Genomic DNA, 26,724 nt, shown 5'->3' with positions numbered 1-26,724 from the left:
ATGTGGAAATGTACTTGGCAATAAAAAATATATTTTAAAATAGGTGTTATTACACAACTGGGTATGACAAAATGTGAACACATAAGAGTATGCGCAAACTTTTTTTTCCTACATCTTTATTTTCATACAGTATTCACTGAATAATTTCAAACCTTTACATTTTTTACATACTGTATGTTTCCCCCCATGTTCATGTTTGTGTGTCATGTTCACTGGAAGTGTTTTTTCATCACTCATTCATACCGTCGGTTAAGTCAAGTCAAGTCAAAGTCACAGTTTAAGAGAGATAGGGGTAATTTTGAAGAAAATTGGGGCAAAAAAAAAAAAAAAAAAAAATAGAGAAAAGAAAAGAGGACATAAATAAAAAGAAATGAAAAGGACCAGAGTAGACACAATAAAGAGGACTGGTCAGTGATGTTCTACATGAAAAGTTGTATACAAACATTGTAAACATTTGCAGCGTTGTAGACGACATGATGTGACTAAGCCACGCGTGGCGTTTGTTTCTGATACATTTCACACAAACGCCACACAGTTTCTACAGGACGGAAGACATATAAAGTCATGATTGTGATGTTTTGGTGTGATGACGATTTAATCTTGACCATTATTTCCGGAATATTAGGCAGCTTTTTTAAAATTCTCAACACAATTATCCAAAAATATATCTCAGAATATCCCCCATCAGAAAAAAAAAGCCCATTTTCCTGTGAAATATTCCAAAAATCCACTTCTCAGAAGTGATTGCATGTGAATCCCTGTCAATGTATCAGAAAATACATATAATACCTTTTCATGGAAATCACTGCACATTTATGAATCCCAGATTTTTTTAATAACTTAGAAAAATGTCAAGTATGAACAGATGTCATCTTTGCCTCAAGAGGGCCTGTTTATTTTATTTGATATATTGCAGTCTTCTGGGTTTGCTTTTGTTTTTCTGAACACCCTCAACCAGAAATGGAGCACTTTGAATAACCTGCAGGAAGCAGGTGTTGGGAACTAAACATCACAGCCTCCAATTTAGGTAGATCAACTTTGGTAAACTTGAAGGAAAGTGCCAGAAATGGTTTACTTGCATTTTGTAGACTGCAATATACCCAAGAGGGGCCAGATCTATGCGTCACTTTTTATTCAGGCGCCCACAGTAAAGAAAGCCAACTTTTCCAGTGGCAAAATAATGTAACTTAAAAAAAAAAAGGTAAAGAAAATAGAGCAGCATTTTTTTTTTAATTTTTTTTTTTTTGCACAGTACGTGTGCACATTCAAGTAAATAAAAGATATATCTATAAAGGAAAATAAATCTATAGGTCCAAGACAGATACATAAGAACCTCCAGTCTTTGTTGGTCAGATTGGCACTTTAGTGAATAGAGTGCAGTTTTGAAGAAAAACTATTTCAACGTCACAATTTTTCCACAAAATCAAAGCCTTTCTTGATAAATCCTGCTCGAACACATTTGTCATGTGGGGACGCTGTTGATAGGCTATTAACGTTATTGATGGAGGTCTTCTAGGAGCGTACGTGTTCTGTGGAGAACATTTCGACAAGTGATTATTAACGGGGACCACCTAAAAGTCCCCCACAAAACATTTAAGGCTACAAAGTCACGCCGTCAAGCAAACAAGCCCGTCCTCACTCGGTGCTACTTAGTCATCAAACATCACGCGACCACACTAACGCTCTGTTTTAGTGCGTCCGCACTCATTCCAATAATCATAAGTCATAGTGGCTAAAAGCAATGACCAAAAAAAAAAAAAAAGTTTTTCAGAAGAAAATACCTTATCCTTAGTATGAAGGTCTGGGAAATTAAGTTGAATTACTTTTTTTTTTTTTAATTATCAAATCTTACAAGAATAAAGTCATGTTAGAGAATATTTTTGTGCTTCAGAATAACAACAAAAGTTTAAAAATGTCCATTTGAGCTAAAGACTTGAACGCAACACTCTGGGACCAGCATTGCTTTGTTTGTGTGAGATTTACCCAAGTGTAACTTTTTCATTTTACCGCTTAATCTTGCAAAATCAACCTTTTTATAGTAAAAAATTGTGACTTTTATATTCGCATCTTTATTTTGTGTAAAATCACAACCTTTTTTTTTTGTTGCAAAATTACAACTTTATTCTCATCACTTTTGCATGATATAGCATTAGTGTTTTTCCCCAACAGTCCTATTATACCGTCGCACTTTCATGGTACTAAAGATTTTTTTTGCGTTTCGAATACATTTTGAATGTTTGTCGAGAAGAGAGGAAAAAAAAAAGCTAATTTACAAACTTTAGTTTAAATAAAGACGGAAAACGTTTTGGTTTTCCATACATAAATGATCTTGCTAGTAGCCACTCATCAGTGTGACGTGTGCATGTGCAGGTGTTGTATGCAAGTGTGTGTGTGTGTTTGTGTGCAAACAAATACATGAATATCAACGCAAATAATATTACCCGATTGAAACTACACTTTTGAATCACCGCTGTCTGCTGGCACATCTCCCACCACCGGGGCCGGAAGAGGTCCCATGGGTTGACAACATGCAAATAGTCTGAATGGTATTCATCCACTAGCACTGTAGTACATGACACCATCACTACACTATTAGTAGTTAACAGCCAGACACCCGCTTCCTGTTCCGTGGCTGAGGATGTGCAGAGGCGGCGTGCGACAAAACACCATGCGACTACATGCAGACAGGAAGGGGGCATCGTGTTCGAACTGACTAATCTGGTATCCTTTCTCTGTAAATCTACATTGCTTCTACTGCTGCCCCCTCTTTCCTTCTGCCTTGTTAGATCACCTCCTATCTCAAATGTACTCTTATTAGTAACACAACACACCACGAGCATTTGATCGCTACCTAACTAAACCACCCCTGACATTTCTAGATCTTGTAAACCTTGCCCACAAACACCCCCAAGTGCAGATTTAATCTACATTTTCCTCCCACACAAAAAATATCCTGATGAAAACAAAGTCATGTCAGTTTGCGCCCCTTCCCTGCGTAGATTTTGATCCCTCCCTTGAGGACGTCAGCCTCTCCTAAAAGTGCTTTCCATAAAAGAAAAGTGACCTAAAACCCAGTAAGTGTTTAGGGTAGGAGGTAAAAAGGGAGCTTTAAAGTACATTTGCAAAATTGCACTAAGTCAGGCCGTTATCCAGAAGGTGGGTGCCTTTCCTCAAAGTAGGAATGTCCTATTTGGAAAAGAAACTCATCAAAATGCCTACAAATATTCTTATCATTACTGCCACTAACAGACCCCCGCCCCCAAAAAAACAAACAAACAAAAAAAACAGTGGCAGCAAGATGTGTGTGTGCGCTGTAAGTCGGGGTACAGGTGGTCTCAGATCAGCGATAGAGAACGGAGGTATGACATCTAGAAATCGCTACTCCTCCTCCCCAATCAAATTGGACAAATCTTATCCTTTAGAGTTGAAAGCCCTCCATGGGCGCCTCCTGCTGGGGGAACAGGAACTGCTGATTGGCCTGGTCCACCTGAGGCGCCAGACTGCTGTCTTCGTCTTCCACGCCGAAGTAGTGCTCTATGAGGTCAAAGGCCTTCTGGTAGATCTCCTGGTTCTCGTGGCTCTGGAGAAACTCTATCTTGTCCAGACCTACAGCAGGGAAACACTGCATTGACAACATCCGTGTCAACGTAAAACATGACAAAATACACTTAATACAGTGGAACCTCAAATTATGAACCTAATTGGTTCTTGAACAAGGTTTGTAAATTTAAAAGTTCATGTAGTGAAGCAAATTTCTCCACAAGAAACAATGTAAATATGAATAATGGGTTTCAGCCTCAACTAAAGTCCATATTTTAGTGAAGGTTGCACACTTTTTTACACAATGTCACATAAAATAAGGAGGTGAAGAATTAACTGTCTCTATCAACAAGCCAAAACGACGACAATCTAAACTGTCCTGTATGCGCTGCTCTGCAAGTATGTCTCATTGGTTCCCTCACAAAAGATCATCAACCACAAAATACTTTAACTTTAACAACCATATAGCTACAATAATAAAAAATTAAAATGAGTAAAATCCACTTACTTTACATAAAGCTGATTCTGATTAACACCGGCACAGTCTTCTCGTGAGATGCTCCGTAACAGAGAGAGAAGGGAATGTAGGGGGCGGCGGGGAGGGACGGTGTGTGTGTGCTCGAAAGAAGCAACACTGAACGAGAGGTAGTCTTCTACTCTGCTGTGAAATAAATCCGCTTTGGCATATTTTTCCAGAAAAGTCCATTCTCTTCACAATTAAAAGCTTGCTGTGGTAGTAATATACATGCAAGCAGAAATGGCTACCAGCAGGACACAAAATGAATGAATGACGCATTGCTGCGCAGCGACATAGTTCGCAAACGGTGGCTTATTTGTCTGGATCTAAAAGTTTGTTAACTGAAAAGGTTGCTAATAGAGGGGTTCATAAATCGAGGTTCCATTGTATTGTTTTTTTTGTCTAAGACTGACTTTTTTTTTCAGAAGGGACAAAGAGATGGGAATCAAATGTTTGGATTCTGGGAATCATTTGCCAGTTTCGTTAATGATTCCCTTATTGATCCCTAACGGCGCACATGACGTCACACAAAACGCCACAAATGCTCAAGTGTCAGTCACGAGGAAGCATTGCAAAGTTGGTATTTCATAAAAGGGAGGAAGTACCACAAATATGCAGAAACATTAGCACACACAATGTTAACTTCGAATGAATGAGACGTTTTGATACCCTCTGAGCCAAAAGTGCACCTCCACCAGCGGCAGCGCGTCATCTGTTGTTAATACTGCAGGTAAATGACACTGCCGGTCATTGTAAAAGCTGCTATTATTAACTGTAAACATGAACTGAATGCTTCTCATGCATTACATTACATGATGAGGCAGCGTGTGACTGGCTCAGAGGCTGTATGCCTCCACCCTGTCTAAGAAGTGTCCTCTACGGTGAAAGCACCGTGATTGGTCAGAAAGGTACCGGTAGTGTATGGCTTCCTGAAAAATAAGATATGCTTATTTTTCTGCAAAATAATAGTTCATGTTTATGGCAGAATGCCCAGTTCTATTAGATGTGACTTGTATTTGTCACTGAATGACATTGTTCTGCTTTTGTGCTCAGCTAATGTATTATTTAAAACAATTATCTGCATTTCAATGGAAAAAAATAGTTCATGTTACTGGACATTCTTGTATAGTTGCCATAAAATAATTGTTGTATTTTGTTTATTTCTACAGTTGAATACTTATTTTAGAGTTACTTGTTAAAACAAAATACCTGTAATTTTTCTGGAGACTCCCTGCGCCCTGGCACCCCATCGAGGCTGTGGTCCTCTTAAGACCTCCCTGTTGTGTTTGTTAGAGATGGGAATCTCTGAGCAACTCACAATTCAAACCTCTACCAGTTTTTGGGGTGACTATTTGATTAAGATAATTGATTTAACACAATTCAAATCGATTTCCGCAATATATCATTTGGTGTAATACAATGATTCTCAAACTGTAGTACGCCAAAGAATCACTTGATTAAAAAAGTGTTTTATTTTCCTGTATTCAAACGCGGTGTTACTGTTCAAACTGCATGTAATCGATTTATAATCGGAGAGAGTCACAATTTAGATATTGATTGATTTTCTTAAATAACCCTTAGTGTTTGTACATCAGAATGAGAATCATCTTTATTGGCCAAGTATATAACACAAGGAATTTGACTTGGTTCTGTGCTCCCTTTGTTCAATGCAAGAAACAAGGAAAACGCAACGACGACGAAGAGCGCATTATTCTGGCAGATGGTACTGCGCACTTCATGTTTCTTTTCTAAACTAAACAAATGTGATGCTAATCAACCTGTTTGTTGTCTTTTTTCAAATGAGAATCAATAGGAGAATCGATAAACTGATTTGTTATGCAGAACCGAAAAAGGATTCCCATCCCTGGACACACAACAGGCTCCCTCGGATTGGTTCTGACGAGGCGACAGTTAAGTGTTTAAAGTGACCAATCAGAAAGAAGGATTGGAAAGTCGCTGTGCATCTATTAAACACATCGCAAGCTCAAATATGAGTCCACGCATGAGCAAAAAGAGGCTGTGCGAGCATAAAACGAGTCTGCACACAGCGTGGGTTTTACGCACAAGGATGCTGGTGCTGTTTTGACGCCATTTATAATACTGCAATATAGTAGGCTGCCGTTAGCATGGGTGATTATTTTGATAATTTCTAGCATGCTTGGGACCCTGTGTGACCAGGCACCTGGAAAGACACCTGCTAGTCCCTACTTTTGCCAGTGGAAAAGCTGTGCTGTGGAAAATTGACCAATTTCATTTAACACTGTGTTTCTGTTAATACAGTAGGCCTTAGCATTTTCTGCACAGTACCGTAAGCTTCTTCGATGTGGCTGCAGTACGGATTGACTCCCGTGCCGTTGTTCTCCTGCTTGGCCTCCTGCTCGCCCAGCCGCAGGATGTTCTCCAGGCCGTTAAGGGCCACCTGAACAATCTTGGAGTCCATCACGGTGAGCAGATCACAGAGCGGTTTGATACAGTTTAGGTTAACCAGATACCTGAAGTGCCAACATACAAACACATACAAAGACATTCGCAGTTGAACCCAATGAGAGAGAAAGGGGAATTCATTTAATTTAAAATCTCGTAAAAACCTGATCTGTTCTGGTGTTCCTCCAGAAGTGGCGTTGGAGATTGCCCAGGCAGCCTCTTTCCTGGTCCTGAACTCAGCTTTTTGGAGGATTTCAATCAGCACCGGGAAGATGTTTGCATCAATAACTGTCTGTAGAACAGAACAACCAAACATCAGACACGCAGAACGACAGGTGCCCCCAGTGTGTGCCGTGTTGCACCTGTATCTGTGCTCGGTTCCCTGCTGTGATGTTGGAGATGGTCCAGCAGGCTTCTTTGCGGATAGACTCTCTGGCGCTGCTGAGCAAGTGCAGCAGACAAGGCAGGGCGGAGCAGTTCAACACCACCTGTCCACAGCGATACCGTCTTAAAAACAGCCGTAAAAGACGTTTTAATGCTGATCGGCAGAGACTCCCACCTGTGTCTGGATGTCATCTCCTGTCACGATGTTGCCCACCGCTCTCAAGGCAGGAGAGGCCACCTTATAGTCTACGTGCCTGCAAAACAGGAGGCGCGTTAACAGGCCGGGAATTTTACCAGCGGGACGTGCGGCGACGCAGGCTTACATGAGCAGCTCTATGAGGCGCCTGCAGACCCCGGAGTCGATGACAGCCTGGATTTTGTCATTGGGGCCGTCTGAAAGGTAGGAGAGCGCCCAGCATGCATCTGCCAGCAAGTCTGGGTCGCTGCTAAATAAAAGTCTGGAGAGTACCGGGAGACAGGGCGACACCTACAAGCACAATGTATTCTGGCATAAACATATCTTTAAAAAGGACAACAAAGTTCTGTATAGAGACTTTTGGCATTAAACTTGTGGCTACAGGCAACCTCCCGAAGTAGTTTTTTTTTCAGCATCTGGCAGATGGTTGCTACTCTGTGGTTGAGTGAAACTCATGCATGTGACACTTGCACTAATAGTAGCTCAGTCCGTCTCTTCAGGATTTTGCAGACTTTTTTGTGACTGTTTCGGCCTAAAATGGCTGAATTCACAGAAGCTTTTTCAGAAAGTTGCGGCAAAAGTTGCAACGTTTTGAGGCTTATTTTATTTCAATAACATTGAATCAACTTCTGATTTTATGAATATGTTATCAATGTTTTAAGGGTTCCTTATAAACCTAACCTCTAAAAGCACAGGACTGCAAAAAATAAAAAATAAAATAAAATAAACTTTATTAATGTTTTATTTGTTTTATATAGCACAGACCTAAAAGTAAACGCTAAGGCCTCTTTCATGCTGCAGGTCAATTCCGATTTTTTTTCCTACGTGTCGGATATTTTCATGTCAATGTAAACAGTGCAATTCCCACTTTTTCCAAGTCCGACCCAGGCCTCTTTCGTATGTGGTTATAAATCTGATATGCATCCGATTCGACTGCAGTCTGAACACTTGGTTTGCGTTCATCCGACTAGTAAGTTATCAAAAAGCAATGAGCGTCATAATTCTTCGTCAAAATAAACAGTTGCAAAATAGAAAATTGACAAATGAACAGAAAACTTGCAAAAATTATATGTTTTAGGAACTTTTGTGAATGTTCCACCACTCCTGTCTCCGACTGCTCACCCACACGATCTTCAGAGCAGACGTTGAGGCAAATCTCGCACAGATTGCGAGAGCCAAAATGCACTCTTCTTTCTTATTCTTCTACACCAGGGGTCGGCGACCTTTACCACTCAAAGAGACATTTTGGCAAGTTTCACAAATTAAAGAAAGTAATGGGAGCCACAAAAAAATTGTTTAAATTTAAAATGAAAAACACCGCATACAAAGCTTAAATGCTTTGTGCTATGTTAACCAGGGGTCTCCGACACACGCACCGGCACGCACTTTAATGTGGAAATTTGATGTTAGTGCAGCCCGCGAGTTTTGAATGTATGGCGCTTGATAGCGTCATACTTGCCAACCCTCTCATTTTTCCCGGGAGACTCCCGAATATCAGAGCGTGATGACACTGCATTTGGCGCCCTCTACAGTCTGCCCTAACAGTGTACCTGCTCGACCACACGTAGAATGCTATTTCAGCTTGCTCACGTAAGTGACAGCAAGGCGTACTACCTCAGCAGCCACACATCTTACACTGACGGTACCAATACCCAGAATCCCATGCAGCCCTAACTTACGGTGGGATGTTCTCCAGAAATGTGTTTTTCATTCTTTTTTGGTGTGGGTTCACAGTGTGGCGCATATTTGTAACGTAACAATGTTAAAGTTGTTTGATACGGCTACCGTCAGTGTAAGCTGTGTGGCTGATGAGTAAGTATGCTTTGCTGTCTCCTGTGTGTGCAAGTAATAACAACATGCAACATGTGGCTGGACTGGCACGCTGTATGTAAATGCTATAGAGGACAATTACTGCAGTGCAATTAGGGCACGCCCTTTATTTAGTAATTAGAGTGTAAATAGGATTATTTTTTCCCTGGGAGTAATCTATGAGAGACACTGAGATCCATAAATCTCCTGGGAAAATCGGGGGGGTCGGCATGTATGTAGCTGAGCCGCATCAGAGTGGTCAAGGAGCCGCATGCGGCTCCGGAGCCGCGGGTTGCCGACCCCTGTTCTACACGCACTAAATCAGTTCAGAAAATGTTGAATGATTACAGAAAATCCTTGAAACTGCCACAAATGCATCAGGACTGAGACCTACTAGCCACTAGTTGAAGCCATGTTTTACTTTTGTAAACACTGTAGCACATGTGAAATGTCTGCATGCAGGTCAGATTGCGTTAAGTTTAGACATTACAATTTTTTTTGTAACACGAAAGACTACATGAAAAGATCGGATTTGCTCCAAAAATCCGGATTAGACATCCTATCAGATATTCTCCACAATACCACATTTACCTCCGCAAGTTATGAGCATTTGTGAATGAATTATAGCAGTAGTTATTGTTTGTACATGAGAGACTCATCACACATCAACATATCTCACCTATAAATGCAGCCTCTTTGCTAGGTCAGCATTGCAAATGAAAATATGTTCTTAATTGCCTTACCCTGGATAAATAAAGTTTAAATTTTATATATAAATACATATATATATATAAATACATATATAAATACATGTAAAGTAGGAAGTGAGGATGTCGGTCTGTTACCAAATGTTTATATACTACCGTAAATTCAGTATTTAGCTTTTTTTTTCTTCGTACGCTTTGGACCTTGCGGTTTATAAAATTGTGCGGCTATTTTATGGATTTATCTTTGCTGATGGCCACAATGCAAATATCATTCATAAAACACAAGCAAATACATTGAAAAGGGGTGTTATTGTTTGTGATATGGTGCAATCTTTTGGCCAAGTTCTCTCACTGCAGGTGTTGCGGGGTGAATGTCTACAGTATTTCTGTCTTCGAAACGTCCATAGCATTTCTAGTTGTATGGATTCTTCATCACTCTAAGCAACAAGTTTTACAATGTAACTAAAACAATTTATATTTGCTAAACCGTCTTGTGTGATATCTGTAGGAGTGTTTTCATGCATATTTGTAAGTGCTATCGTAATGTAATCAAGCTAGTGTTGTTAGCATTAGCTAATATGCCAACATGTTTACAAGCATCTGTGTTATTAGTATTATTACCTTTCAATGGCATTCATTTTGTATTTTTCCACTCATTTTCTTAGTAAATTCACCAAAATGTCACCGTGGACTTATTGAGTCTGTTTTGCTGACTGGAGAGCTGGCTTCCGCTGCTAGTGGGTCCATGAAGATGACTTTTGTTTTGTTTGATCAGCCGTTTTACTGGCATGTTACAGAATCTAGGAATGTAAATGAACAATTACAACATATTTTTGTGTAAATAACTAATTTTATAGCATGTAGGTGCACCTAATACATGGAAAAATATTTGTTCTTCTAAAATGTCGGCTTATATAACAGTGTGCTCTATAGTCCAAAAATATGGCACATTACCCAAAAGGCTTAGCAATGTAGACCAGAACCAGAAGTAGCTCTGAGCTGCACAGGGGGCGACAATTGTGCCTTTTGAGCAATAAAGAGTTGATATATTGTTGCATACTGTTGTTCCTGCTTAGTCTGCACAAGAAACAAGCATACGTCTTCATTAAACAATTAACATGCGCGTTTGAGCGCCTCTTAGAGACAAATTCAAAGGGCTAAAATTATGCTAATTGGTCAACATGTGCGGGGGATTGGTTGAATTTGAGTTATTTGGCCCAATTGCGACATCCTGGAGGGACTGATCACTAACTTAATGTTGACTGAGCAGTTTGCTCCTTTCTCTGGTTAAAACATTGGTTCTGTTGCGGCTGTGTTGTGCAATACTTGTTAATAAACAACTCTAACCCTTTCTCATGCACAAATGAACCACCCAGCTATAATTACAGCATTTGCAGTAATTACACAATAAGTTAATCACATCGGTGTAATATACTACATTAGAAACAGCCCTCTGTATAATACACAATATTGCTATTCTGAAAGTGTATATTTTTTGTAAAGGCAGCATTGTTTTCTACTGGATTTGTGCAAGTGTCCCCAATAAAACCTTAAAAAAATAAAACTGATCGCTGTGTTTGACTCATGGCAACAACCTTTTCGAAGGCAGGCGGAGGGTTTTTTCCTCTGCAGAGATTAGACAGAGCCCACACGGCGTTCCTGGTCATGGTCAGTCTTGTGGATTTAGTCAGGAGCCTGCAATAGCAAAGACAAGCAACTGTTGTATGAAATGTATCAGAGTTAAATGTATATTGTTCTCTTACATTAATAGAGGTGGAAGGATGTTACAGTTGAGCACATAATCCCTGCACACAGCACTGTCCCCTGCGATATTGCCCAGCGCCCACACAGCCTAAAGGACAAAATAACACACAACCGTAAAAAGAATAAAAAATATTTGGGGTCATATGGCTATGGATGCAAAATACAACATCCCAGTCTTACCTGCTCCTGCACATCCTCAAAGTCAGAATTAAGTAGCTCTATGAAAATGGGCACAGCTCCGGCTTCAATGACAGTCTTGGTCTGCATGGGCGTGCCTGATGCGATGTTGGTGAGAGCCCAAGCAGCTTCAAACTGCACATGCACGTCACATCAAGGGCAATAACATGCATCCGTTAGGCTTATCCCACTTCTTTTATCAGCTATCTTAGTTCATGCTCACCTGTAGCGTACAGTTGTCATTCCTCTTTAGGAACTCCACAAACCTCTGCACTACTCCAGCCGTGTTTATAACTTCATTAATAGGAGGGTTGGGCTCTGGAAGGAACACAAAGGAAATGGGTTAACCTTTTTTTTATTCCTCTCATGGTGGCTAATATGAACAACATGATACCTTTAGAGAGAAGCTTCCTAAACTTTTGTGTCGTGGCGAGCTGAAATTCCGGGTCCTCTGAGAAAAGCATTTCGACCATGTCTCTGGTGATAACACCTTCCTGCAACACACGTGCACATTGCTTGAGCACTGCAACCTCTACTTTAGGGCTGGACGATTGTGGCAAAAATAATAATCACAATTATTTTTAAATTACTATTGTAATCACAAATATTAACACGATTATTCATTATTTGAAAACATTAGTATTTATTGTACCATTAAAACTCAACTTTAAATATTTAAAATAACAAAGGGATATGAATTAGTAAGGAATAAACAAGTACAAAAATTAAATAATAATAGTAATAGTACATATAAAAGAAGCCATATGTAATAATTTCATGTCAAGTCATCATTAAAGGTCTAGTGAAATGATTTTTTTTTATTTAAACGGGGATAGCAGATCTATTCTATGTGTCATACTTGATCATTTCGCGATATTGCCATATTTTTGCTGAAAGGATTTAGTAGAGAACATCGACGATAAAGTTCGCAACTTTTGGTCGCTGATAAAAAAAGCCTTGCCTGTACCGGAAGTAGCGTGACGTCGCAGGTTGAAAGGCTCCTCACATTTCCCCATTGTTTACACCAGCAGCGAGAGCGATTCGGACCGAGAAAGCGACGATTACCCCATTAATTTGAGCCAGGATGAAAGATTCGTGGATGAAGAACGTGAGAGTGAAGGACTAGAGTGCAGTGCAGGACGTATCTTTTTTCGCGCTGACCGTAACTTAGGTACAAGCTGGCTCATTGGATTCCACACTCTCTCCTTTTTCTATTGTGGATCACGGATTTGTATTTTAAACCACCTCGGATACTATATCCTCTTGAAAATGAGAGTCCAGAACGCGAAATGGACATTCACAGTGACTTTTATCTCCACGACAATACATCGGCGAAGCACTTTAGCTACGGAGCTAATGTGATAGCATCGGGCTTAACTGCAGATAGAAACAAAAGAAATAAAACACAGAAGACAGAAAATCAACAATACTCTTAAACCATGGACCTGTAACTACACGGTTAATGCTTTTCAGCCTGGCGAAACTTAACAATGCTGTTGCTAACGACGCCATTGAAGCTAACTTAGCAACGGGACTTCACAGAGCTATGCTAAAAACATTAGCTATCCACCTATGCCAGCCAGCCCTCATCTGCTCATCAACACCCGTGCTCACCTGCGTTCCAGCGATCGACGGAGCGACGAAGGACTTCACCCGATCATCAATGCGGTCGGCGGCTAGCGTCGGATAGCGCGTCTGCTATCCAAGTCAAAGTCCTCCTGGTTGTGTTGCTGCAGCCAGCCGCTAATACACCGATCCCACCTACAGCTTTCTTCTTTGCAGTCTTCATTGTTCATTAAACAAATTGCAAAAGATTCACCAACACAGATGTCCAGAATACTGTGGAATTTTGCGATGAAAACCGAGCTTTTTGTATTGGATACAATGTGTCCGAATACTTCCGTTTCAACGATTGACGTCACGCGCATATGTCATCATACATAGACGTTTTCAACCGGAAGTTTCGCGGGAAATTTAAAATTGCACTTTATAAGTTAACCCAGCTGTATTGGCATGTGTTGCAATGTTAAGATTTCATCATTGATATATAAACTATCAGACTGCGTGGTCGGTTGTAGTGGGTTTCAGTAGGCCTTTAAATGGCCCTGATATGTCGAAAGGCAAAAATAAATCTAATACCTTTATAACTGATAACAGTTGTTCAGCCGGGAAATGCTCATTTCAAAATTAGATTTACAGCCCCGTAATCTTGTTATTGTTTTCATTTCGATGTCCCACCCTCTACCGTTTGACCAATTAGAAAGTCCGTGAGTGTGCAGGTTTCCAGTTACGCACCGCCCTCTTCGTCTAGCTACTACCACTGGTAAAGTTACTAAACATGTCAGAGACTTAGTAAATCTAAAAGGCGTCGTTACGATTCTCCACTTATTCATGACAAAGCCAGGAACAAAACGAGGATTTGTATCGGGGATGCCTTTGAAAGATGAAGACGATTGAAGGCGGAGAAGATTTTTTCGTCTGACGCCAAACTTGCTAATTTCTTCCTTGATAGGTAAGTCAGGTATTTAGGTTTTCTTATTACTTGTAATAAATGAAAATGGACATTTCGTATGTAAACTATATTGTCCAAAACAGTCTATGATGTTGTCTAACAAAGCTTGTATGTTCGTGCAACGAATGCTTAGTGTGATGGTGCTTCGCTCCTAGTGTAATGCTTAGCATGCAAACCCAGTGAGGACACATCGACATACAGGCTAATGGGGGAAATATTATATGCCTGAACTGACGGGGCAAAATATATTTTCGACAAATAAAAATTATGTGGATATGGGTAGTGTCAGTGCCTATTTCGTTCTCAATATGCTGACACGCTGAGGAAATGGGTTCCAACATCCAACTGTCATCATGGCAATGTAAAACATATGGAGACAGCCAAATCCCATGATAAAATAATTCCTCATTTGTGTAGCCTATAGGCATACCTTGGTAAAATGTATTCTCTTTAGTTATTTTCACCAGTATAACAATTGCTCGCGTTGGTTGTAGTTTGTTTTAGTCTTTGTTTTCTGATAGTACTGACAATAAACATATAATTGCCATTTGTTGTGATATTGTTTGCAGGCATGACGTACTTCTTCCTGAAAATAGCCTAATTTCTGTGTAAAATGTGTTGGTTAGAGATTTGTTATTGACAAAACGCTTGTCTATTCAGCTATTATGGTCCCAGCACCTCAACCCGTAGTAAGAGGCAGTGGAAGTTTGAAGTTCCTTGGAGTAGCCCAGTCGATTGAGCTGGATTCGGCTGCGTATCTGGCAACCTCAGTCAGGGAAAAAGGGAGGGGACTACAGAATTTTGACCGTGATTGCAGTACCATTTCTGGCCACATTATTACATATGGCACCTTTAAATAACAGTAACAATATGAAAAAAAACGTTTTCTGTTTTAATTCCATTTTTTCCTCCTTTTACACTTATTTTACCACTATAGTGTGTGCTTTTTGTGTCATAAGTAAATTTTTTAAATAAAATGTTTGTTAATAAATGCAAAAATCCTCACATTTATTGATTGATGCAATACATATTTAGACAATTTTGACTAGTATTTTAAGTCAAAGCTTAATAATTATGTACATGTATCAATGTGTGCTTTAAAGGCCTACTGAAATGAGATTTTCTTATTTAAACGGGGATAGCAGATCCATTCTGTGTGTCATACTTGATCATTTTGCGATATTGCCATATTTTTGCTGAAAGGATTTAGTAGAGAACATCGACGATAAAGTTTGCAACTTTTGGTCGCTGATAAAAAAGCCTTGCCTGTACCGGAAGTAGAGTGACGTCACAGGTTGTGAAGCTCCTCACATCTGCACATTGTTTACAATCATGGCCACAAGCAGCGAGAGCGATTCAGACCGAGAAAGCGACGATTTCCCCATTAATTTGAGCGAGGATGAAAGATTTGTGGATGAGGAAAGTGAGAGTGAAGGACTAGAGGGCAGTGGAAGCGATTCAGATAGGGAAGATGCTGTGAGAGGCGGGTGGGACCTGATATTCAGCTGGGAATGACTAAAACAGTGAATAAACACAAGACATATATATACTCTATTAGCCACAACACAACCAGGCTTATATTTAATATGCTACAAATTAATCCCGCATAACAAACACCTCCCCCCTCCCGTCCATATAACCCGCTAATACAAATCAAACACCCGCACAACACACTCAATCCCACAGCCCAAAGTACCGTTCACCTCCGCAAAGTTCATACAGCACATATATTTCCCCAAAGTTACGTACGTGACATGCACATAGCTACACACACGTACGGGCAAGCGATCAAATGTTTGGAAGCCGCAGCTGCGTACTCACGGTACCGCGTATCCAACTCAAAGTCCTCCAGTGGTAAGAGTCTCTGTTGTCCCAGTTCCCCACAGGCCAATGGTAAAGCTTGACTGTCATCGTTCGGGAATGTAAACAATGAAACACCGGCTACGACGTAGCCGCTATGTGTTTGTGTTGCTGCAGCCGGTCGCTAATACACCGCTTCCCACCTACAGCTTTCTTCTTTGCTATCTCCATTGTTCATTAAACAAATTGCAAAAGATTCAACAACACAGATGTCCAGAATACTGTGGAATTTTGCGATTAATACAGACGACTTAATAGCTGGCCATAATGCTGTCCCAAAATCACGCACAAACGACATCATACCGAGACGTTTTCAGCAGGATATTCCGCGGGAAATTTAAAATTGCACTTTACTAATCTAACCCGGCCGTATTGGCATGTGTTGCAATGTTAAGATTTCATCATTGATATGTAAACTATCAGACTGCGTGGTCGGTAGTAGTGGGTTTCAGTAGGCCTTTAAGTATATTATGCTCTTGTAAGGTACTTTTTTGAAACCTTTATTCTGTTAGTGCTGTCAGACCGGATGTTGTGCACAGCAACATGTGAAGGAGAAAAGTGTGCTGCTGTTCTGAGCTTAACATGTCAAGACAACTTTAGGCAGTGTTAAAAAAAAGTTGTGACTACTGTCCTGTTTCTACGTTACTCTAACATTGTTGATGTTGTTCACAACAACACAAGCAAATGACATGTGTTGTGGGTGTATAGATTGTTCTCGCTAGCTTTAATTTCATAGTTTAGTCACTGTTTCAAGTGGTCGTCTCCACATTGTGTAGTTCAGGACGAGGTGGTTGAGTGTTTCAGGGATGAATAAGCGCCACCAGGCACATTATTATCCGAAACAAATGTTCTTTCTCCTCACAATGACAGCATTTCACTCCCAGTAATGTCAATTTCCCTGATATTCTGCGTTTAAGGTTCAAGGGTTTCATCCGTCACATGCAGAATACACCACAGTGAAATGCTTTTTTCCATGCTCTTCAGATATTGCGTACAGTGGGATCCAAACACTAGTTGCTGAATCGAATACACTAAATACAAAAAGTACAGCAATTTCAATAGCTTTGATTTACATTAATTACAAGACAATAAGTTGCACAATAAGTCCCAGTAGGTATGGTAGAAGTATCAGTACAAGTAAAAGTACAGTAGTCACATACAGTACCAGTGCAATGTCAAATAGTATAACAGTATATACAGTATACACAGTATAGGAAGTAATAAATATTAAGGTGTCTACAGTTCTTTTGGCAGTTGAGTAGTGACAGTAGTATGAACAAAGGTAATGGAACAGTATGACTTCTTTATACTCTTGTTTTTACATTATTTACAGTCATTGAATGAAGAGTATTGTAGTCCGGTAATTACAATGGTAAGTAAAGTGATTCTTGTGCGTGCGGTTTTGTGCAATTGTGATAAGTGTTAATCAGCGGTGCAGTTGAGCAGTCTGATGGCTTGGGGATAAAAGCTCCTCCTGAGTCTCTCCGTGTTGGCCATGCGACTCCGTATAGCGGATTTTTGTTTTATTGGTCAATTCTGTGATTCCGTGAATGCAGAAATCATATGGCCTTACTTTTCTTGTTGAGTTTAGTGATAATTGATTAGATATACTAGTGCCGTGTCAAATAAAAAGTAACAACCATGGTGAGATCCTGAACTTTGGGTAGATGTGGTCTTTTTCCCCCACTCATACGTATACTCATCCGTTTCACCATTACAAGCATAGGGATGTGCACGCACATTGCGTGGCCCATTAATTAATTTTTTCTCAATTATACCAGTAGGCAATAACAGAATCTGAATGTATCCGTTCCAGGGTCAAGCTTGAGGCAATAGTTCCACGTGGCATTTATGTATGAAAAAATAATCATTGACAAAGGTCATCTAATATTTTGCATTTTTAAAAGTTAGCCACTGTTTTGTGAAACGTATAACCAATAAAACCTCTATTGTAAAAGTAACGGCATCTATAGATACTGTGTCAACATTTAAAGTTAAACCATTCAGAAACAATTACAATCTGACATATATTCTGAAATTATTTTATTTATGTCAATTATTTTGTGAGCTTTAGTTTTGTTTGTGATTTCAAAACTTTACAAGTTTTTGTTTTCAGTGTTTTATACAATGTATTAACGAATAATTAATTTGCTCTTTAAATAAGAAAATATCAATAAACATTAATTTAGATTAATTAATTCAATGGGTTCTTCATTTTTATTACCTTCCACAAAAAAGGCATCACAGAATTATTTCCTAATCTAAAATATTGTGGGATTTACATGACTAATGGTTTGTAACTTTAGAGACGCTTTTCTAATTATATTTTAAATTTTGATCCAATTCTGAATTCTACGACCTTTTGGTGTGATGGTGTGAGATTCTGACAACCTTAGGCAAAAAAATCACAATTTCACTGTATGGTATTATAGTTACAGCCTCATAATGTGATATTTTTATATTATCGAAAGGAAGAGGAAAAAAATAACTTTAGTAGAAAGTAATTTTAAGCAATAATAGATAGAACATAATAGCAGTGGAGAATATACATTTAAAACAGCTATAACAAATGGTCATATATAATATAGTGAGAATAATAATACAATTATGTTCTTAATGTAGTCTACGGTTGGAAAAAATGGCAACTCAAGTGCAAACATGTTTATACTTTCTTTGTAAAAAAAAACTGCAAATAAATGCAATCACTAGGTAGTTTAAGAAAAATGATTGATAAAAAACACTTTAGGAAGATATAAAAAATAATAAATAAAAGTAGGCATGTAGCTTAAAACTGAATATGTTTTGGAAACTTGCTCACGATTTATCCACGAGAGTGAGTTGGAGTTGTTGAAGTACGTATTTATTAGAAGACTTTAAATTCAGTGCATGGTAAATATGACATCATATACAGTAGTGGTAAAAAGTTTACATACACTTGTAAAGAACATTATGTCATGGCTGTCTAGAGTTTCCAATAATTTCTACAGCTCTTATTTTTTGTGATAGAGTGATTGGGAACGGCGTGGCGCGTTTGGGAGAGTGGCTGTGGGTTCCTAGTTCAATCCCCACCTACTACCAACCTCGTCACGTCCGTTGTGTCCTTGAGCAAGACACTTCACCCTTGCTCCTGATGGGTTGTGGTTAGGGCCTTGCATGGCAGCTACCGCCATCAGTGTGTGAATGAGTGAATGTGGAAATAGTGTCAAAGCACTTTGAGTACCTTGAAGGTAGAAAAGCGCTATACAAGTATAACCCATTTACCATTGGAACACATACTTGTTTGTCATAAAACACATTCATGAAGTTTGGTTATTTTATTAATTTATTATGGGTCTACAGTAAGGCTGAAACGACGCGTCGACGTAGTCGACGTCATCGGTTACGTAAATACGTCGACGCCGTTTTTGTGCGTCGACGCGTCGCATAATGACGTCACACTACCGTCATGGCGAAGCGCAAAGCAGACGATCAAAGAAGACGATGCGAGCGGTGCGAGCGAGGGGGGAAAAGCATTCCAAAAGGGGTCAAAAGTGTGGGAGTATTTCAATAAACGGCCTAATAATGTTGTTGTATGCACACTGTGTCGAGCGGAAATGGCCTATCATAGCAGCACAACGGCTATGAACGAACATTTGAAAAGAAAACCATCAACTAGTCAATCGTCCGCGCGAGTATACGTTGTCATCATTACACAAAAACATGAATGTGTCATTTGTATCTGCTAGGGGTGTAACGGTACGTGTTTTGTATTGAACCGTTTCGGTACGGGGCTTTCGGTTCGGTACGGGGGTGTACCGAACGAGTTTCTAAGCTAAAGCAAAAGTCTTAACAAGCTGCTTTGCTCCGTCTGCCTCTGTCTCAGCACGCAGCATTGTCCCACCCACACAACCATCTGATTGGTACACACGCAGCATTGTCCCACCCACACAACCATCTGATTGGTACACACGCAGCATTGTCCCACCCACACAACCATCTGATTGGTACACACGCAGCATTGTCCCACCCACACAACCATCTGATTGGTACACACGAAGCATTATCAGCCAATCAGCAGTGCGTATTCAGAGCGCATGTAGTCAGCGCTTCAGCGTGGAGCAGATAGGTGTTTAGCAGGTGAGCATCAGGCAGCGGACTCTCCCCAAATGATAATAAACACCTCCCAGTCAACTACTAGTAACATCACTATGAGCCCGTTGACCTACTAGAAACTTAAACTGCAGCTCAGCTCACTCGCAATCCTGGCTTGAGGTGAAGGCTAATTAGCTCTCAGTTCCAGCCACATCGACCCCTTCTGAGCGCCTATTTTCAGATGCTGGGAATATTGTAAACAAGAAAAGAACCAAAGCAAGTAGACATGCTAACCTTTCTTCATTACAACTGTTAGTCACTCACTGGAATGAGTAGAATTGGTTATTGTGTACTGTGTTGGACTGGATGTTTATTTTGCACATTTTAAAAGCAATACTTAATGTTTACAGTGCTCCAGAATATTTAGATTGGCACTTTTTTGTATTGGATGTTTATCTTTATTTTTGCACATTTTAGCAAATAAGCAATACTTTCACTTTTGTTGAAATGTTTACACTGTTGTTACAGAATATTTCGTTTTGCACTTTTTTGTATTGGATGTTTATCTTTATTTTTGCACATTTTAAAGCAAAATAAGCAATACTTTTACTTTTGAAATGCTTATACTATTGCAGAATATTAAGATTTGCACTGGATGTTGACTTTTATATTTGCACATTAAAAAGCATATAAGCTACCGGTACTTTTAATTTTGTTAAATGTTAAAAGTTTTAAATGTTTACATTGTTACAGAATATTTAGTCATGTTGTTGTCAATGTTGACTGAGTGGCCATACTTCTTTTTTTTTGTAAATAAAAGCCATGCCTTTTGAAAAAACGGGCTTACATTTATTTTTTCATCTTCATTTTGAATAAAAAAATAATCGGTAAAAGGAAAAATAATCTATAGATTAATCGAAAAAATAATCTATAGATTAACCGATTAATCGAAAAAAATAATCTATAGATTAATCGATAGAAAAATAATCGTTAGCTGCAGCCTTAGTCTACAGCAATGTTAATATTTGGTTAAATGTCCCTTGGCAAGTTTCACTGAAATAAGGCGCTTTTGGTAGCCATCCACAAGCTTCTGGTTAAATTTTTGACCACTCCTCTTGACAAAATTGGTGCAGTTCAGCTAAATTTGTTGCTTTTCCGACATGGACTTGTTTCTTCAGCATTGTCCACACGTTTAAGTCAGGACTTTGGGAAGGCCATTCTAAAACATTAACTCTAGCCGGATTTAGCCATTCCTTTACCACTTTTGACGTGTGTTTAGGGTCATTGTCCTGTTGGAACATCCAACTGCGCACAAGACCCAACCTCCGGGCTGATGATTTTAGGTTGTCCTGAAGAATTTGGAGGTAATCCTCCTTTTTCATTGTCCCATTTACTCTCTGTAAAGCACCAGTTCCATTGGCAGCAAAACATGGTTTTGGTGTTCTTGGGATTAAATGCCTCACCTTTTCTCCTCCAAACATATTGCTGGGTATTGTGGCCAAACAGCTCAATTTTTGTTTCATCTGACCACAGAACTTTGATAATATCAACTTTGGTGATAATGATGCTGCCATGAAGGCAAGAATTGCTGACATAGAAGTGGCTTAGCATTGTGAAGGGACGCTACATTGCCTTGAGAACGCATTGGTTCGCTTGTCGCTACAAAATTTGCGAGACACAACTAGATTGTGTCATCAATGCACTCGTCGGCCAAATTTATATCATGCTACCCTATACCACGGAATACCTTAAAACCGTGAGTAGTTCTGTTTCTATCCCAAACCACGAGAGAAAACGGCAAGTGAACCTGTTGCTGTGAGACATAAACACGGAAAATGTGACACTCACAGTTGCTGGTGAATTGATGAGCGAGTCCACAAGGGGGCTCTCCAACATGGCCTCCTCTTCAGTGAGGACGTCCACGTTCCTCCTTTTGAAGAGCTGTGGACAAAAAGGAGATGGCTCTCTTCACATTTTTTTTTACACACTGAGGTGAAAGATGTGTAAAGATTAGCCATACCTGCTGCTCTCGTTTTTGCTTCCTGAGTTGGATGACCTCATCCTCTCGCCTGCGCCGCATCTCCTCGGGGTTGAGCGCCTTGTTCTTGTAGCGGTTCATCCGGGAGGTATCCTTGGCCGGACTGGCTGACGGCTCTGTTGGAGCATGTGGAGAATGCATTAATTTTGGGAAAGAGAAGTGTGTGAATGAGGAAGAACACTATCCAATTGCAGGATATCAGGAGGCTTGTAAAAAACTAAATATAAAAATGAGTAACGATGAGTGGACAACATGGCCTAAAAATACACACACACACACACACACACACACACACACACACACACACACACACACACACACACACACACACACACACACACACACACACACACACACACACACACACACACACACACACACACACACACACACACACACACACACACACACACACACACACACACACACACACACACACACAACAAACTGTTCAGCAGAACAAAGGTCAGTCGAGTAAAAAGGCAGAGTTTGCATAAAAGAGTGCCCACGCAAAAGACAAAACTGACCATTCTCAGCATTTGTGCAGCCATGCCACCATAGCAGGGCATTGGGCAGACCTGTGTGTTGTTGCCCATGGCAACAAGGGAGCGACTCAACAGTGAATTCCGCAGCCAACAGCATAATGGTGTCAGACCTCAGAGTCAGAGGGCTTTAACCACAACACCAAGGTTATCTGAGGTTAAATGTCAGAACAACTGTTCCCACTGAGATTATACTGTGCTTTTGGGGCATTATCACTATTAAAAAAGCTTAGAGATAGTTAAAATTAACTCATATTGGACAAACCGCAATTAGCTTCCCAACAACTGCTCTAAAAGCCTCATACATATGTCCTCATGTATATGTCCTACCATTCTAAAATGGGTTTCTTACATAAATGTAAGACATTTTGTTTTGAACCCATTAAAAGCCAGTATCATTATATAACTATGCTTATTTAAACTGAATCAAACAAATAATTTCCATTAAATACATTAAGGAGTTTACATTTTTTTAGAGCCTAAGATAAGTCAATGGTCAGCAATAGAGGTGGGGAAAATATTCGATTTTTAGATGCATTGCAATTCAGACATGGACGATTATAGAATCGATTAGCAATCGATAATTGATTTATTTATTATAAATAAAGTAACGCAGACAGTTTTAAAATTTGGTTGACTGCAGCGTGCCACCTCACCGAGAGATCCGACCAGCTCCTTTACTATTGGGCACTTATGGTCCAGTTTTGCACACATTTACATTAATTTAATAAATGGAGGAATTAATTTAACTGTTTCTTATTTCAAATGATTTGGTTTCTTTTTTAGTTGCAAGTGATAAATGTTTATTCAATGAAACGAAAATAAATGTAAAACTGCATTAATATACATAGATTAAAGATGCATAAATAATACATTTTTAGCCGAATCGTAGCTCCTGAATCGTAATCGAATTGTGAGGTGCCCAAAGATTCCCACCTCTAGTCAGCAACAACGACGACTTTAATCCTGCTGTAAACAAATATATTTGTTCTCACCTTAAACAAGGAAATCTTTTAAAAATACTCCTAAATTATTAATCATAATTGTGACCCATTAAAAAGGCTGTGTGTTTTAAAATTATTGTTGGAGCAAGGCAACAGAAAACAGACAAAAGGTGCTGCCTGTGGTTGTATTTGTGTAATAAGGGCATGAAGTACTATTTTTACAATGTTTTTTTTTAATGTAAAGAATAGAGATGTCCGATAATATCGGACTGCTGATATTATCGGCCGATAAATGCTTTAAAATGTAATATCGGAAATCATCTGTATTGGTTTCAAAATTATCTGTATCGGTTTCAAAAAGTAAAATTTACGACTTTTTAAAAACGCCGCTGTGTACACGGATGTAGGGAGAAGTACAGAGCGCCAATAAACCTTGAAGGCACTGCCTTTGCATGCCGGCCCAGTCACATAATATCTACGGCTTTTCACACACACAAGTGAATGCAACGCATACTTGGTCAACAGCCATACAGGTCAAACAGAGGGTGACCGTATAAACAACTTTAACACTGTTCCAAATATGCGCCACACTGTGAACCCACACCAAACAAGAATGACAAACACATTTCGGGAGAACATGCGCACCGTAACACAACAGAACAAATACCCAGAACCCCTTGCAGCACTAACTCTTCCGGGACGCTACAATATACACCCCCGCCCCCACAATCCCGCCCACCTCAACCTCCTCATGCTCCTCAAGCATGTCCCAAATTCCAAGCTGCTGTTTTGAGGCATGTTAAAAAAAAAAAAGCACTTTGTGACTTCAATAATAAATATGGCAGTGCCATGTTGGCATTTTTTCCCATAACTTCTGTTGATTTATTTTGGAAAACCTTGTTACATTGTTTAATGCATCACAACAAAATTAGGCATAATAATGTGTTAATTCTACAACTGTATATATCGGTGGATATCGGTATCGGTAATTAAGAGTTGGACAATATCGGCAAAAAAGCCATTATCGGACATCTCTAGTAAAGAACTTTGCACTACATTTTATAGGTATTAAAAGTGAGATGCAAATAGTTTGATTTGATTTGCATGTTTTTAATGTGGAAAAAAACTAAAAATAGACCATGGAAATCTTAAAGGGATCACATTAAGATAATGCTGCACCAGAGGAGGCATTTTTCACTGTGACGTTTTTAGTCGTGATTTTAGCCTTATTTAAGAAACAGAGGACAACTATGTTTTCACAAAATGTTAAAATAGTATACTCTGGCAAATTTCACCAGTATTCATTCAACACAGCCAACATGGTTTGAAAAAACCTGCACCAAAAAGCAGGGTTAAATAAAGAGGATTTACACAAAACAAGTGGCGCGAGTTATTCTGTCACAGCAAATTGTGTATTGCTATTAGGGCTGTGAATCTTTGGGTGTCTCACGATTCGATTCAATATCGATTTTTTTTCAATTCAACACGATTCTCGATTCAAAAACGATTTTTTTCACGATTCAAAACGATTCTCTATTCATTCAATACATAGGATTTCAGCAGGATCGACCCCAGTCTGCTGACATGCAAGCAGAGTAGTAGATTTTTGTAAAAAGCTTTTATAATTGTAAAGGTAAATGTTTTATCAACTGATTGCAATAATGTAAATTTGTTTTTAACTATTAAATGAACCAAAAATATGAATTATTTTATCTTTCTGAAAATATTGGACACAGTGTCAAGCTTATGAGATGCGATGCAAGTGTAAGCCACTGTGACACTATTGTTCATTTGTGTTTATTTTTTATAAATGTCTAATGATAATGTCAATGAGGGATTTTTAATCACTGTTATTTTGAAATTGTAACTAATATTGATACTGTTGTTGATAATATTCATTTTTGTTTCACTACTTTTGGTTTGTTCTGTGTCGTGTTTGTGTCTCCTCTCAATTGCTCTGTTTATTGCAGTTCTGAGTGTTGCTGGGTCGGGTTTGGTTTTGGAATTGGATTGCATTGTTATGGTATTGCTGTGTATTGTTTTGTTGGATTGATTAATCAAAAAATAAAATAAAAAACAAAACAAAAATAAAAAATGTTTTTTTTAAACTGATAATCGATTCTGAATCGCACAACGTGAGAATTGCGATTCGAATTCGAATCAATTTTTCCCCCACACCCCTAATTGCTATACGTGCAATATTATTTAACACTATAGCCACATGAACACGGTGGTTTGACAAGCCTCATGTCAAAAACTGCGACATTCGCTTAACGTTGTACATTTTAAACCGACGTACATATAGGACAGTCTTGATAAATCACCAACTATATTAGTGCTAGCATTGTAGCTAAGCTAATCAACAGTAACCAAGGGTGCTAGCATACCGTCAGCTAAGCTACAGTGTGCACGAATCTTCGTAAACTGTTAAAGGTGAGTACAATCATGACAAAAAATTAACATTAAACGTGTTAATAAAGATTATGTGTTATTCGAAATAAACACATCCAAGCCATCAAAGGGACCACTGGTTGAGGTAAATGTCAATTTCATAAGCATTACAGCAATGAGTTAGCATCGAGTACCGAGCGTATGTCTACATTCAGACGCAACGACACAACTTACCCATTGTGCACTCTGTTGTTTAGGTGTATGGCGCGGTCTAGAAAAATATAAATCAAGTTTTAAATCCTTTTCCCTCGCTTTATGCTCAATAATTTTGCTCTGGTAAGTTCGGCAATATGTCTGCCGGAGGCGGAAACCCTATATAATGACCACTTCCTGCCAGCAGGGGACGCACCACGTCCACAAACGACCACATTATTTCTTAATTATTTTCTTTCCCCACGAGTTGTTTTTTTACAATTAACATTATCAATCATAGTAAAGCATATTGTTTGGATTTATTAATTTATTCACGGTTTTGTAGGTTCGGCGCGGTAAAAAAAAAGCAACATACGCCAGGGAGCCTTATTTACAACGTCAGTCGACGAAACAACGAAATCACGCGAGACTTTCCCTTCACCCACATCTATAAAACACTAAGTGGCGACACTGTCATCTGCTGGTCGTTTTAGAGAACTTCCCCTTTTCACACTATCTCGTAACTCAACCCCCATACAAATTGTATTTTTTTAAATTAATACCATTCATAAAAAGCACATTGTTTGGATTTAAAAATGTATTCACAGGTTTGGTGCTGTAAAAAAAAGCAACATACGCTTTGGTGCCTTATTCAA

The 26,724-nt window shown here is 39.2% G+C and overlaps 1 protein-coding gene across 1 annotated transcript; it reads right to left on the bottom strand.

The window, feature by feature from the left end:
- Positions 1–26,279, bottom strand: kpna6 (karyopherin alpha 6 (importin alpha 7)). The gene is made up of 14 exons (XM_062047505.1): positions 26,111–26,279; positions 21,982–22,115; positions 21,810–21,902; positions 11,913–12,012; positions 11,742–11,836; positions 11,522–11,653; positions 11,341–11,429; positions 11,173–11,272; positions 7,189–7,352; positions 7,041–7,119; positions 6,844–6,969; positions 6,646–6,773; positions 6,365–6,549; positions 1–3,606 (listed from the first exon to the last, which is right to left on the bottom strand). The coding sequence occupies exons 1-14, from the start codon at positions 26,112–26,114 to the stop codon at positions 3,419–3,421; spliced, it is 1,617 nt and encodes a 538-aa protein (XP_061903489.1). The 5' UTR covers positions 26,115–26,279; the 3' UTR covers positions 1–3,418.
- Between the last annotated feature and the right edge of the window lie 445 nt (positions 26,280–26,724).

This window comes from Entelurus aequoreus, linkage group LG05, assembly GCF_033978785.1.
Source record: "Entelurus aequoreus isolate RoL-2023_Sb linkage group LG05, RoL_Eaeq_v1.1, whole genome shotgun sequence".
In the NCBI taxonomy this organism is placed as follows: Eukaryota; Metazoa; Chordata; class Actinopteri; order Syngnathiformes; family Syngnathidae; genus Entelurus; species Entelurus aequoreus.
This window is presented reverse-complemented; position numbering and strand designations above follow the sequence as displayed.